Genomic DNA, 15,732 nt, shown 5'->3' with positions numbered 1-15,732 from the left:
TGTATTACAGACCAGTGTATTACAGACCAGTGTATTACAGATCCAGTCCTTGAAATATTTTGAGTAGAGGGAGAAAGTCACAGAAGCATGAGTTGGACCCTGAATCTCTATTGACTTTCTTTGCAGAATGAGAAGACCTTTGCTTTTCTGACCTGGGAAGTCATGTGAAATGGCTGCATAGTGACTTTTCTGAATTTGACAGTTGGCCAGACTCCAGGGACAAGGAACAGGGAGAAATGCCTGCATATACTAGTTATGGAAATTATTCCTGGCTCTCACAATCCTTTGGAATTTTATTAACCAGAAAAAGAGCATTTTAAGACTCACCAAAGAATCTGTGAAGTCTATTAGAAGATTTACTAATTTATGTACAGACAATTATTTCTTTAAACTGAGTTTGTGGACTGTAAAAAGACTGAGGATGGACAAAATGAAATCAGTTCTCATAGGAAGTTCTGGAGGAGGCTAGTTTTGACAAACTTCTACTTGACATGGATGAGAACTGTAGTTAGTCATATCTCTCTACATTCCTCTTCCAACAACAAGATGCCTCTGCTAACCCACCAAGTTTAAAATGAGTCACTGGAGATGAGAGCCGAGGCACAGGGTAGAACAGATTATGGGGACAGACACAGGTAATACATGCACAGGGAAACCGCGAGATTGTGCATGGGTGACTAGAACTAAATGGTAAGACTAGCCCGGAGTCTTTTAGATTCATTTAAAAAGAGGAAGGTTTAGATATATGATAACTTGAGGAGGCCCTGGATCCCATGTAAGAGACGATTCAAAACCACAATCTGTCCTTCAGCAAAGGTAAGAAAATAGCATTCAGAGATTAGGTTTGACAGTTGAGAATAGATTAAAAAAGAGAAATCAGAGGCAGACGAAGATAGTCCAGAGTCAGTTGCAAGAACCAACTGACTGAGCAGTCCGTGGAGACAACCACTGTTACATAATGGGCCTTTGACCCACAAAATGAAGCCCACAACAGATACACAAATTACAAAGGGCACCTCGTCTGGTAGGTAGATTAGAACCAGGTGCCCCTTCTTTCAGGAGAGGCAGAGCCTTGTGGCTACAGAGCTTCATGGTGGGCTACAGAGAAGAGCTTGGAAAGGCCGCCCCTTGTCCACCTTGGCTAGGAACAGAGGTGTCAACTGTGTGATGTGCAAGCTCACACTTTCCTACTTTGTTCTCTTCCTGTAGTCATTTCCTAAGGCTACGGTAATAAAGAAGACTCATGGGGTGGGTGGGTGGGTTTAGAGAACAGGGATTTATTGTCTCACCATTTTGGAGGGTAGAAGTCCAAATCAAAGCGTTGACTTCAGGGGAGTCTCCCGCCCCATTAGTAACTCTGGGAACTCTTTGGCTTTTTTTGACTTGTTGACCTTCCTCATGTGATCTCTTTCCATTGGTGTCTCTGTTCTACTTTGGTCCTTTTATGATGCCACTCATAAAGGATTAGGGCTAGGACCCAACCTCCCCCAGAATGACCCCAATAGTGGAAAAGAAAATCTCTATTTCTGTATTTAAAGGCAGGATTTCAACATAACTTGGTGGGGACACATTCAATCCAAATACTAACCAGTTTATAAATTGTGACCACTTTTACCTTCTTTGAATTCTAGTCTTTCAGAGCACTATTCAAGTCTTACAGCTTGCATGTTGTTTTTGTATTAGTTTCAACTGTTTCCCTATCACTGAATTTTTTAGCATCTTGAATTCCTCCAATTTTGTAACTTGGAAATTATGTCTTTCAAGTGACTAGTAAATGCTTCTTTTTGTGATGATTTAGATTCTTATTTTATGAGAAACTTCTTGAAAATTAGAGGGGATGGACCCATATTTTGGTGTTGTCAAAGTGTCTTTTGAGAACATGCTCAACACATGCTCTTGATGGATCCTGTGTTAAATTTTCTGTTTGCTCTAGGAGGGACTACACCTGTTTTATTATGTTTTCTAGCTTCATTCTTTGTAGGTTTTCCTCATCAGCATTTACCATTTGAAGCTTTGCAATCAAAGACACCTAAATGTTCACAAGATTAGTTGCGGTGTGTGGGTAGACAAGTCTCATGAAATTTTGTTTCCATATATGAATTACTTTGAAAATCTTTTTCCTTGTCAAAAAATCCTTTTTTAATTTTACAAATGTTTTATACCAACGCTGCCTAATTTCCTGCCCCCAGAATTGGAAGATGGGGCCAGTATATGACCATTACAGGTGTATTCAAAGGGAAATCATTGGCCAAAGACAAGTGTCTCCTTCCGTGCATTTCCTCCATGAGGTAGATGAGAGGCAACACCAGTCATCAGAGCACAAGCCGGTATCAGTTTTGCTTAGAGATGGCTTTGGGGGCCTTGTTGACGCCGAGGCCCTGTGCTCCTGAGTGGGGCTGGGAGCCTACTGGGGATGCGACATTCACTTTGCTTACTTCCTGGTCTGCCCTTCTGCCAGTTGTCACCAAGTTGACGCCTACTCATGATGGTCCCGTGTCAATCAGAGTAGAGCTGTGCCAAGGGTTTTCCCTGGCTGATTCTTCAGAAGTAAATCACTAGGCTGTTTTTCTGAGGTGCCTTGCGGTGGACTCTAACCTCCAACCTCCCAATTAGCAATGGAAAGTGTTCACCACTTGTAAAACCCAGAGTCACCTGGCCTGTAGTGTCTGCTACAAGAAAACCCATTTGTTCCCCCCCCCACCCCCACCCCCCATTGAACTGGATCCCAGAACAGTTTCAGGTCGTGGACAAGAGATGTTGTTTTTCTTTCATGATTGTCTTTACAATAGATGTGAAGATTGTCGACATGGGGAGTGAGCTGGTAGGCTGCAAACACGTCCATTTACTCGGATAGAGAATGGTATGATGATGACCTTTAGCCTTTTGTTATCTTTACTGACACAGAAACTGAAATGTCTCAGCTGTTGATTGCCCTGCTAGACCCACATGGCCAGAATCCCAGCCTGTTGGTGCCACTGTGACACAGCCTCTGCTGAGCTGGATCAAGTACAGACAGTTTTCAGCCCAATTTAGTTATGTTTTTAAAATTCTGGACAAAATCTAGGTTCCAGATGAAAATACTGTTTCCAAAATCACAAGTGAGTTGATTAGTCCACCATAATCTGTTCTGGTGTGCCATCTTTTATTTACAGTCATCTCTGTCCCAATCAGTTCTTTTGAGAGACATTGCTTTTTTCTTTCTTTTATTTTTAGTGCAACTGGTTAGTTAATTTGCTTTGGAAGCCCCACATATTGATTTATTAATTCTTTCTTATGCACAGAATTCTAAAACATTCGTATTTAGTCATTTTTTTAATACATGGTATGTTTATATAGATAAACAAGATATTGAATTCAGTAGTAATGGTGATGAGTTAATATCAGAGAGAAGGAAATGTTGAAGGACCATTTATTAAATTGATTTGATGATACAATATATAAGCCTAAGGAAGTGAGACAGATATGTGCAGTTCTTGAAATTCTAACTCATTATGTAATTCAACAACAACAACAACAAAAATATCCATTACCATTTGCTTGATTCCAACCTTTGTGACCCTATAGGGTTTCCCAGACAGTCAGTTGGTAGCACACAGCCTCTTCTGTCTTCTGAGGAGTTGCAGGTGGGATTAAAATGCTGACGCCTCAGCTAGTAGCTGGGCAGGTAACCGCCTTGCTACCAGGGTTCCATATACCATCCTGCCGTGTCATCGAGGTGATTCCAACTCAGTCAGACAGAGTAGAACTGCTCCATAGGACTTCCGAGACTCTAAATCCTTATGGGAGCCAACAACGTGGCTGGTGGATTTAAATTGCCAACCTTACGTTTAGCAGTCGAGTGCTTCACCCATAGAGCTACCAGAACTTCTTTAACGAATGTATATTTCCAAAAGCCTAGCTAAGGACACAAGAGTGATCAAATGCTATTAAGAACTATCTGAGTAAACAGATGAGCCAACTAAGATGGTAGACAGTGTCGACAGTTTCCTCAGCAAGTGTGCTCAACCAAAGGTGTGTCATTAGCCTTTGTGTTCCATACTGAAGTATGGACCTTTGTCATAGACCAAGCCCATACAGAACAACATGGCAGCACATAATGACCCAGAGAATGCTGCGGACACAACCATCTGGATTGTATAAGCAAAATTTCCATCCAATTTTAACATGTTTCTCACCTGAGGTAGGAGTCCTGGGGTGGTGCTGTGGGTGAATGTGTTAGAATGAAAGCTTGGTTTGAAATGCAGGGTCGGCATTTCAAGCTCCTCAGCTGCTCCTCAGAAACCACCCTATCCAAGGTCGCTGTGAGTCAGAACCGACTCTATGGCACTTACCAACAGCAACACCTGAGATAAAGTTTTAGAGCACCATAGCCCTTGTGCTATGGGATCAGCACTGGACTGCAAACTACAAGGTCAGTGGTTCAAATCCACCAGCTGCTCTTCAGAAACCCTATACAGGGTCGCTATGAGTTAGAATTGACTTGATGGCACTTAACAACAACAAGAAGCCCCTTGAGAAGTCGGCAGTTCAAGATGAGGCTTTTTGCTTCTGCAAAGATTTACAGCTTCGGAAACGCTGCTACTAGGTCACCATGAGTTGGAAGTGTCTCGGTGACACTTAATAACAGCAAGCCCTCAAGAAACAATTTCCATCCAGTGATACAAAGTCATTGTAGCAAAATATGTACATTGAGTTGGGACCTCATTCCCCCATTTACTGTATTCTACAAGGCCAGCTGAGCCACCCAGGTTCTATGGGTCTCCAGTCCCTCAGTCAAACCAGACAGTACTTCTCCTGGGAGGAAGAATAGCTGCTTCTTACTCAGAAGAAGGTTAGAGGTTGATGACATGACCCTTTCATTCTCTGAAAAAAAAACTTCTTCCCCTGGGACCTTCTTGTTATAAAACAGGGAAGAAATCCAGAGAACAGGAGAGTATGAACTGGATTTGCACAAAGAGGGTTACTTTTGCAAACTGGAAATAAGATTGCATACCCAAATCCACCAGATGTCTATTTCAGGCTGGCAGGGAAATTCACCAGCCTTCTGAGCTCCCATTGTATCTCAAGCTCCTCCAGAGCTACAGTTATTTTATATGTCCATAAGCACTTCTGCCTGCTCTGAGGAAGGCAATGCCAGATGCAGAAGCAAGCATACACTTCTATACAACACATAAGCACTGGACTGTTAACCACAAGGTCAGTCTTTGGAAGCCCTATACAGGGTCACTGTGAGTTGGAACTGACTAGATAACACTGAAGTTCAACATGAGAAGCCTAGACATGAGTTTTCTCTTTAGCCTTGATTTTAAATGTGTATAAAATATAAGTGCACCGCTCGTAAATTGAACCCTGGTGTGGAGCTATAGTATAAACACTGGACTGATAAACTGCAAGGTTTGCAGTTCAAATCCAGCCACTGCTATCAGGAACCCTATATAGAGTCCATATGAGCCAGAACCAACTCAAAGGCACTCAACAATAACAACTAATGAATTAGATTATGTGGTGCTTAAAATGTAAATGGGAAGTGCCTTGGCTCTGTAGGATAAGCACTAGCTTGCGAACCACAAGGCCTCAGCAGTTTGAACCCACTGTGGGAGGAAAATGAGGCTTTCTGCTCCTGAGAAGATTTTAAAAGCCTCAAACCTGATATAGGGTCACTAGGAGTCAGAATGTACTTGATAGCACACGACCTAAATAAACAACAAAAATATATAAAGCAGATATTTTATTTAAACCCACAACAACCCTGTGGTTACCTTACCCTTACTTTGTGGTTACAAACAAAGGAAATTCAGTGTCCTATCCAGTATCTTCCAGGGCACCTCTGTTCTTTCTGTAGACCAGTGTCTGATGAGTATGTTGGTTGGAGACTTTGTCTGCATTATAATGTTGTCTGTTGCCATTAAGTCAACATCTGCTCACGACAACAGAACAAAACATTACCCTGCCCTGAACTATATTCGTGATTGGATTGTTGGGATACGACTGGCTTCCAACACAAAGGGTTCATCTTTCTGCACTTTACGGAACAATATTCTGTTGTGTTCCAGAGGGTTTACACTGAAGAATTTTTGCAAGTAGAGCTTGAGGCATTTCTTCCCAGTCTGCCTTACTCTGGAAGCTTTGCTAAAACCTGTCCATCATGGATAATCCTGTTGGTATCTGAAATACCAGAGGCATAACTTTCAGCATAACAACAACATGCATATCACTGTGGTACCAGCTGGCGGATGCATGGTAACTGCAAGGTATGTTGTTGTTAGATGCTGTTGAGTCAGGTCAGACTCTTAGTGACCCTGTGTACAACCCAATGAAACACTGCCCTCACAGTTGAAAATACCATGGCTTGGGTCAGGTGCTCCTTAGTCCTCAAAGTGCCTTTTTTTCTCTTTAACACTTTAAAGACGTCTGTTGCAGCGAATTTGCCTATGCAATGTGTCAGTTGATTTCTTGACTGCTGCATCCGTGAGTGTGTTTGTGGATCCAAGCACAACAAAGTCTTTGCCAATTTCAATCTTTTCTCCACTTACCATGATGTTATATATTAATCTAGATGTGAGGATTTTTCTTTTCTTTACATTGAGGTGCAATTTATACCATAGTCTTTGATCTTCATCAGTATTTCAAGTTTTCTTCCCTTTCAGCAAGCAAGGTTATGCCATCTGTATATTTCAGATTATTAATGAGTCTTCTAGTCCTGTTGCCAGGTTTTTCTTAATATAATCCAATTTCTCAGATTATTAGCTTAGTATACAGATTGAATAAGTATGGAGAAAGCATACAACCTGATTTAAAACCATTCAGCATCCCCTTGGGTTTTCTTTGTTGTTGTTTCTACATATGTCTGCCTTAGTCTTTGTTCAGGTTTCTCACAAGCACAGTGAGGTCTTCTGAAAATGTCCATTCTTTGCAATGGTGTCCATAGTTTGTTATGCTCCATACAGTTGATGGACTGCCTTGGCATAATCAATAAAGTGTGAGAAAATCTCTTTCTGGTTTCCCATGTCCTCTTTTGAATCTAATGTGAATTTCTGGCAATTCCATGTCAATGTACTGCTGAAACCGGTTTTCAATTATCTTCAGCAGGATTTTACTTGCATGTGATATTAATGTTATTGTCCAATGATTTCTGCATTCTGTTAGGTCACCTTTCTTTGTAATAAGTATAAATTTTGATCTTCTCAAATACATTGGTCAGGTAGCTATCTTCCAGATTTGTTGGCATGAATGAGTGAGTACCACCAATGCTTCATCAGTTTGTTACAACATTTCAATTTGTATTCCATCAATTCCTGGAAACCTCTTTTTGCAAAGTGCCTTCATTGCAGCTTGAACTTCTTCTTTTAAGACCATCAGCCCTTAATCATATGCTACCTCTTGAACATCAACCCACTGTTTTTGGCACAGTGATGCATGTAGGCCATCTTCTTTTGATGTTTTAGAAGTCATTCAATAATTTGCCCATAGAATCCTTCAATATTACATTCCATGGTTTGATTTTTTTCCTTCAGTTCTTTAAGCTTGAGAAATGTTGAGTGTGTTCTTCTTCCCTTTTGGTTTTCTGACTCCAGGTCTTTGCACAATTCGTTATAATATTTTGTTTTCTCTAGCTGCCCTTTGAAATTTCTCCCATTCACGTTGGCTTTTATGTATTCAAGAGTAAGTTTCAGAATGTTTTCTGACATCCATTTTGGTCTTGTCTTTCTTTACATTTTTTAAAGTATCCTTTTGCTTTCTTCATGCATGATATTCTTGATGTCATCCCACCAATCTTGTGGACTTTGGTCATTAGCATTTCATGCATCAAATCTATGTTTGAGATGGTCCCTAGATTCAGTAGGATATAATCAAGGTCATTTTTGGCTCTCCTGTACTTGTTTTAGCTTGATCATGCCTAGAAACAGTTGATAGCCTGTTCCACAGCTGACCGTTGGCTTTGTTTGGGCTGATGATACTGAGTTTCCCCATCATCTCTTCTCATAGGGATGTTCAGTTGGAGTCCTATGTATTCCATCTAGTGAGGTCCACACATATAGTCACCGTTTATGTTCAAATGGTATTTGCAATGAGTAGATCAGTGGCCTTACGAAATTTCATCATGTTATTTCTGGTATTGTTTCTATCACCAAGGCTATAATTTCCAACTACTGATTCTTTCTCTCTTTTTTTCATTTTTGCATTCCAATTACCAATCATTATCAATGCATCTTGATTGCATGTTTGATCAATTTCAGGTTGAAGAAGTGGTTAGAATTTTTATTTACTTACTCATTGACTCTAGTGGTTGGTACATAAATTTAAATAATCATTAACTGGTCCTCCTTATAGGCATATGTATATTTTTCTATATTAGACAGCATTGTACTTCAAGATAGATCTTGAAATGCTCTTTTTGATGATGAATGGGATCCCATTCCTCATCAATTATTTATCATTCTTGGCAAAAACCATATAATTGTCCAATTCACAATGGCCAATGCCAGTTCATTTCAGCTCACTAATGCCTAGAAAATCCAAATTTACTTGTTCCTTTTTGTTTTTGATGACTTCCAAGTTTTCTAGAGTCATACTTTGTACACTCCTCTTTCTGATTATTAATGGATATTTACAGTTGCTTCTTCTCATTTTGAATTGTGCCCTATCAGCAGAAGAAAGTCCTGAAACCTTTGCTTCACCCACATCATTAAGGCCAATTCTACTTTGAGGAGTAAGCTCTTCCGTAGTCGTATTTTATGTGTCTTCCATCCTGAGGGGCTCATCTTCTGACACTGTATTTGACAGTGTTCCGCTGTTCAAAGGATTTTCAGTGGCTAAACATTCAGAAGTAGCCTGCCTCTCTTTCCTTGTCTTAGTCTGGAAGCTCTGCTGAAAGCTATCCACCATGGGTGACCCTGCTGGTATTTAAAATACTAGTGGCATATCGTCCAGCCTCACAGCAACACACAAGCTACTACAGTTCTGTAAGCTGACAGATGAGCTGTGGAAATGTATCCTACAGTGAGTCCAAATTTGAAATGATCATAAGATTGTAGAATCTGGCCTGAAGCAGATCTCCTCCTGGCAAACTCACACATGTGATCATTTCATTTATATCTAGAATGACAGCTGCTGTTCCTGCTCTCTGTATAGTGAGTTTTGAAAGCTAGAATCATTAGAACAGACATCTACGTAGGGATCAGGAGCCATATGCTTTCTTAGCATGTTTTTATAGTATTTAGGTTCTAGATTACTTGGCTACCTCCATCCCTCACCCCATCCCAAATTCTGATAAATGGCAAACACTCGACATTTGTGCCCGCTACTGGCCTCCTGGCAGCCTTTTCCATCAGAAACCTGTTCTGGGGTTTATGACTCAGCCATAAATATTTGTCATTGACCCACGTTAGTCTGCAATGTCACAGTTTGGGAGTGAATTATTTATATATTTCACTGACTTGCTTGAAGTTGTTTTAGCTGTATTTATCTTTTATGATGGGAAGGAATATAATGGCTTTATGGTTCAAGACACTTTTGTCCTCCAGTGAGTCAGCACAGCATTGGTCTGTGAATGAAAAAAAAAAAAAAAAAAAAAAATCCTGGGTTTGGGTGCTGTGTTGCTGAACAGATTTCTGTAGAGTGTCCAGACTAACAGAGAAAGGTCTGGAGATCGATTGAAAAAAAAAAAAAAAAAAAAAATCAGCCCAATGGACAATAACTCTTCCTTTTTTAAGACAGGCGCTTTAGGGCTGACATTAGTCAACCTGAGATCTGTTACTAGAACTTGGGGGGAAAGTAGATGTTATGAGCTATTGATTAACAGTTCCCTGAAGCATTTATCTAGACCCAATGCCCTTATTTTATTCATTTTTAAAGGTATCTTTTTACATGTTTATTTATTTATAAACCTTTTATTGTGAAAACTTACACAGTAACTTGGTTTTCTATCCAACAACACAGACACAGTTTGTTTTGTACATGAATTGCAATGCCCACAATGTAAACCCCTACTCTTCCCACGTCCTCACTGTGTTTACTACTCCCTTTCAGTCTCCTTTCTATCCCTTTCTGCCTTCGGAGCTTTAGCCCTGTGTAAATGCTGCCCTTTTACTCTCCTCTGTTTGACTGTTCTAAGTCTGTTCCCTCTGTTTGTTTGTTTGTTAGCCATGCAGGGCTAATAAGGTTGTGTGGTGAGACCAGCCTGCCTCTTCAGTAGTTATCATTCTTGGTAAAGCAGTTGGAAAAGGACAGAGGAGGATAGAAACACTACTGGCTGTAGACTAAAATATTCTAGATTGTCCCATCTCTTGAGTGTAACTGAGACCCCCACCCTCTTCAACTTTTACCCTATTTCTTAAGGGAATATGCTTGTTCCATGGGCATTCACAAATTATCCAGAACTTTTCAAAACAATGTACTTGCCATTAAGTTAGGTAATAAATTTGATTCTGCCCACCACCTTCTCTTTTGTAGCTAGACACCAACCACATGGGCTGAAAGGCTCTGTGTGAAATGAATGAATGAATGAATGAATGAATGAATGAATACATGGATCTAGCTCTGAAAGGTCAAACTTTATAGGATGGGGATAAGATGCTAACATATTTCATATCAAAAAATGGCTTGTGAAAAGTGGATTTAGAGTTACCTTCGGTGACACAGGAGTCCTGGTGTGGCATTGTGGGATAATGCACCAGACTGCAAAGCCATTTGAACTGCAAGACTGGTGGTTCAAGTTCAGCAGCTGCTCCTTTGAAACCCTATACAGGGTCTCTATGTGTCAGAACCGACTCGATGGCACTTAACAACAACAACAACGGTGACACAGATGTCCATGCTTCCAATTGGATTCTATTTTCAAATTCCTGAGACGCGGATCCTACTGAAGGAAGACAGCTGAATTGTCAGGGCTCTGAGGATTCTTCTAAGACAGACCTGCCACATCCTGCCCTTTAAACATAGCCTTCAACATTTGTTAGATTAGTCTAAGCATGCAGACTTTTGTATTTTTGTACATACTCCATCCCCTATTGTATAAACAATACATCATTTAGGGACTATGGAAACTACTAAATTTCTTAAAGAAAATAATTATTTTGAGTGGATTGTGGTTATTGTTAACTGTCATCCAGTCAGTTCTGACTCATAGTGACCTGTATAGGGTTTCTGAGGAGCAGCTGGTGGGGTTGAACTGCTGACTTTGTAGTTCACAGTCTAGTACTGATCTTACAATATCACACTAGGAAGAATTACACTAAACAGAAGACAAGACAGAATCACTGGAGAAGCTTGGTACTCAGGTTTCAGTAAAGTTCTGGGTGGCCTGGCACCACGTCTGAGATACCATTAGAAGGGAGGGGTGGGTGCTTCTCTTGTTTCTGGCCAGGCGTTGCCTGCAGGTTAGCAGAGGAGACTTGGACGTTTGCTTTCTCAGTGAGTTTTGTTTGTTGCCACAAAGTTGGCTCTGACTCACAGTGACCCCATGTACATCAGAGCAAATCCTTGCTTGGGCCTGGCCATCTTTATTGTTGTTGGTACATTTGAGACTATCGTTGGAGCCACTGTGAGTTTTCAGGGCATTCCAACTTAGGGAAGGAGCCTTGATGGTGTAGTGGGTTAGACATTGAGCTGCTCACAGCAAAGTCAGTGGTTCAAACCCACCGGCCACTCCATGGGCAAAAGGTGAGAGTGTCTGCCCCTGTCTGCCCCTATAATGATTTATCGTTTCCCAAACCCAAACGGGCAGTTCTGCTCTGGCCTGTAAGGCAGCTGTGAGTTGGAATTCCCTTGATGGCAGAGCAGTAGGTCCAACCTAGGGGATTTGTCTTCCAGCACTATATTGGAAATGGATACGTATACAGGAAAACAATTACTGGGAATGACTTGTAATGGTTAAGTGCCATCCAGTCAGTTCTGACTCATAGTGACCCTGTATAGGGTTTATGAGGAGAAGCTGGTGGGTTTGAACTGCTGATCTTGGGATTCACAATCCAGTACTGATCCTATAATGTCACACCAAGAGTCCAAAGGAAGAAATACTCTAAACAGAAGACAAGGAAGACTCACTGGAGAAGCCTGGCACTCAGGTGACAGTAAAATGTCCTTGTGCTCTATCGGACTTTCATTGGGCAATTTTCAGAAGCACATTACCAGCCCTTTATTCCTAGTCTCTATTAGTTTGTCTCCCATGGGTGACCCTACTGGTATTTGAAATACTGGTATATGATTTCTAGCATCACAGCTGCACACAAGCCACTGTAGTATGACAAACTGACAGACAGGTGGTGAGTCCCAAAGAGAGATGACAATAAAGGCACTTCTTGAGGTTTCAGTTCATTCCATTCTCAACAACACCTACAAATTAATTTTCTTTGTGTAAAGAGCCCACAGTGCCCTCTGTTAGTGGGTACGGGTGAGACAGGTTGTCGGGGGGTCATACCAAACCCACTGTCATCAAGTTGATTCTGACCACACTCCAGAGTGGAACTGCTCCTCAGGGTTCCCCAGGCTGTCCATTTTCTTGGGAACTGACCATCAATGGGAGGAGGATGGAAAATAACTGGGAGCTGTCTCAGAGCGGGCTGATCTCAGCCTCCAGACAGAAGCCCCCTGGTCACTGCCTGGCCTTGAGGATGTTGCTGCTTTAGATTCCTGACACCGTCCTGTGATGCAATTAGAAACACCATCATTGTTACCATCAACGAATAAAGACACAAATGCAACGAAGATGAGGGACTTTGCTATAGGTGATAACTTCAGGCTAGAGACAGTGTTGGAGTGACACATTTCCGTGGATTATTATAATAATTTTATCATTGAATCAAATTGAGTAAAAAATACTCCTTAAACAAAATTCTAATTATAAGCATCAAAGTTACCTATGAGTCTATATTAAATGTACTTGACATAACGGGTATAAAACCAACATTCATTTGCATGCTGTTTTGATAGTTGCATTTTTGTTTTGTTTTTCCCTACTAAAGATTTTTGTCTGTGGTTAGACACTCATTGGAATGAGGTGATCTTGGACTTTAACTTACCTTCTCTTCTTCTTTTCTTTAAGACGTTGGGCTCCTCTGAACCAAGGACCTAATAGAAAGGTGTCAAGAGTCCAAAATATTTAGGGCATTCCCAAATACAAATTGTCTTTTTCCCGTATGGTATACTGTTTCCCATATGCTATGCTATGTTTCCTGCATGTTAATGCTGTGTTTCCTGTATATCATACTATTTTTTAATTGAATTTTTGTTTGGTTTGGATGGCGACTCCACATCCTGTCTTCCTTTATCCTCCCTGTAGTTGAATTCTCAATTCCTATATTTTGATTTTTTTTCTCTTAGATATAGCTGAGGAGCAGCATATCCTATTCTTGGCTGGAGGGATAGCTTTATTGTTGCTGTTGGCTACACTCATCACCACCATCATTATCATTTACTGTAAAAGGTGAGTAGTGCAACTTATCCTGACTCAGCTTTACCCTGAGTTGTTTTGATGTGAGAGGGTCTTTATTAACAACCCAGTAGTTTGCCAAGCTGTTTCAGGACTCACATACATTGTTGTTGTTTTTGTTGTTCTTACACACAGGAGAAGTGCTTGCAAAAACATTAGACGAGAAAGCTAGAGTCGTTCATTTAAGAATTAGTGGGAGTTGTCAGTCTGCCTGGTTTTTCTGTGAAGAGATGGAGTGTGTGTGTGTGGTGTGTGAGAGGTACGGATTGCTTGTTTGACTGTGTGATTTTGGGAAGGGAAAGAACAAGATTAACAGTGATAATATATTCGTTCATCAAATACATACAACAAGATATTATGAAACTCTTATTCAAAAAAGCAAGAAACAAATTTCCCATTGTTGTTTATGCTCAGAAACAAGCAATCAAGGTGCTATGGTTAAAAATAATTGAGGGTGAAAGGGGTCTGATGTGGCTGCTTTAGGAGGAGAGGTTGTTATTTGGGATTCTCTGGGTGTACTGTGGTTAAGCATTCAGCTGCTAACTGAACCACTGATGGTTCAGATGCACCAGTTGGTCCCAGGGTAAAGGTGTGGTGGTCTGCCCCATAATGATGACAGCCTAGGAAGTGCTGTGGAGCAGTTCTATGTGGTCCTACAGGGTTGCTATGAATTGGAATCCATGCGGTATCAATGAGTTTCATAAGTCTTTTTTGTCTTCTTCATCTTGTGGCATGCTTGTGAATTTCCAAGGATATTCTTAATTAGCCCCTTCTTCCTCTTCCATGTTTCAAATCCAAAACAGAACAAATCCACTATCCTCCAGTAGATTCCGACTCATAGCAACCTTTTAAGACACAGTAGACTGGCCCATAAGACTCCCAACCCTATATATAATCTTTACCAAAGCTGACTGTCACACCTTTCTCCCATGAAGTGGCTGGCAGGTTCAAACCACAAACCTTTCCATTAGCAGCCAAATGGATGACAACTGCACCACCAGGGTTCCTGTCTTCCCAAATTTACCAACCCACTTTTCTAGATATCTGTTCAACTTCTTAACTGTAATCTTAGTGTGTTGGAATTGCTCCTTATACTTATGTTCTAATACAGTTTGTCTTTTTAGGGGAAGGATGGACCAAACCTTTGTTGTCCACATGTTGAGTGGTTGACACACTATACACATAACAATGTCTGTTGAGTAAATGAATATACCCGTGTCCACTCTTCTCCCCTAGAGGCATTACCAAGGAAACATACACACAACACAGGTGTGCACGTAGTTCTACTTAGTGGATTCCCAGGATGTTTCCAACCCATCCTCTCTTCTCCATTTGCCAGTCCTCTACTACTTTGGAGGCATTGGCTATTGTCTCCTGATTGTTTGTAACTGTCCAGTCGCTACCAGGCTGGTCTTCTATTCTCAAATAAGTCCTTTTTTTTTTTTTTCTTCTAACCAATCTGATTTTTGTTGTTGTTGTTGTTGCTTATGATTCTGGTGTGGCACTGTAAGATAAGTAGCACAGGATCAATAGTTAATGCTTGAATCCTACCAGACGATCCTTGGACATGCTACAAGTCAGAGCTGACTCTATACCAATTAACAGCAATAGCAGTTCTAAAAGCTGGATTTACCATGTCATTATGTTGTTTAGAAAGCATTATTATTTTCCAACTGTTCACAGAAAAACATTAAAACTCTCTAGCTGTGGGAGAAAGATGAGGCTTTCTGCTCCCGTAAAGATGTACAGCCTTGGAAATACTGTACAGGGTCGCTATGAGTCGGCACTGACTCCATGGCACATAACAACAACAGCCCTGCCATTAGGGATGCAGTGGCTCTGTGGGATAAGCACTGGACTTTGAACTACAAGGTTGACAGTTTGAACCCACAACACAAGCCACTCACAGGTGAAACATGAGGCTTTCTGCTCCAGAAAAGATTTACAGCGTCACAAATGTTATATAGAGTTTCTGTGAGTCAGAACCTATTTGATAGCACTTAATAACAACATCTTGAGATCATCTCAAGAACAGATTTGGTGCATTAGATAATAAAGGACAAAGACCAGAAGAGTTATGGGATAACATCAAGAACATCATACAGGAAGAAAGACAAAAGTCATTAAAAGAACAAGAAAGAAGGAAAAGACCTAAATGTATGTCAGAAGACACTCTGAAACTTGCTCTCCAGTGTTGAGATGCTAAAGCAAATGGAAGAAATGAGGACATAAAAGATGAATAGAAAATTTCAAAAGGCAGTTCAAGAAGATAAAGTCAAATATTATAACAAAATGTGCAAAGA

The 15,732-nt window shown here is 40.7% G+C and overlaps 1 protein-coding gene across 1 annotated transcript in view; it reads left to right on the top strand.

Annotated features, from left to right (window-relative positions):
- Positions 1 to 15,732, top strand: part of CD226 (CD226 molecule) — a 79,109-nt gene that overhangs the window by 50,616 nt on the left and 12,761 nt on the right. The window contains exon 5 of the mRNA XM_006837587.1: positions 13,332 to 13,423. Within this exon, the coding sequence (XP_006837650.1) occupies positions 13,332 to 13,423 (92 nt within the window). The remainder of the gene's footprint in view (positions 1 to 13,331; positions 13,424 to 15,732) is intronic.

The sequence above is a fragment of the Chrysochloris asiatica genome, unplaced genomic scaffold (assembly GCF_000296735.1).
Source record: "Chrysochloris asiatica unplaced genomic scaffold, ChrAsi1.0 scaffold00021, whole genome shotgun sequence".
Lineage (NCBI taxonomy): Eukaryota > Metazoa > Chordata > Mammalia > Afrosoricida > Chrysochloridae > Chrysochloris > Chrysochloris asiatica.
This window is presented reverse-complemented; position numbering and strand designations above follow the sequence as displayed.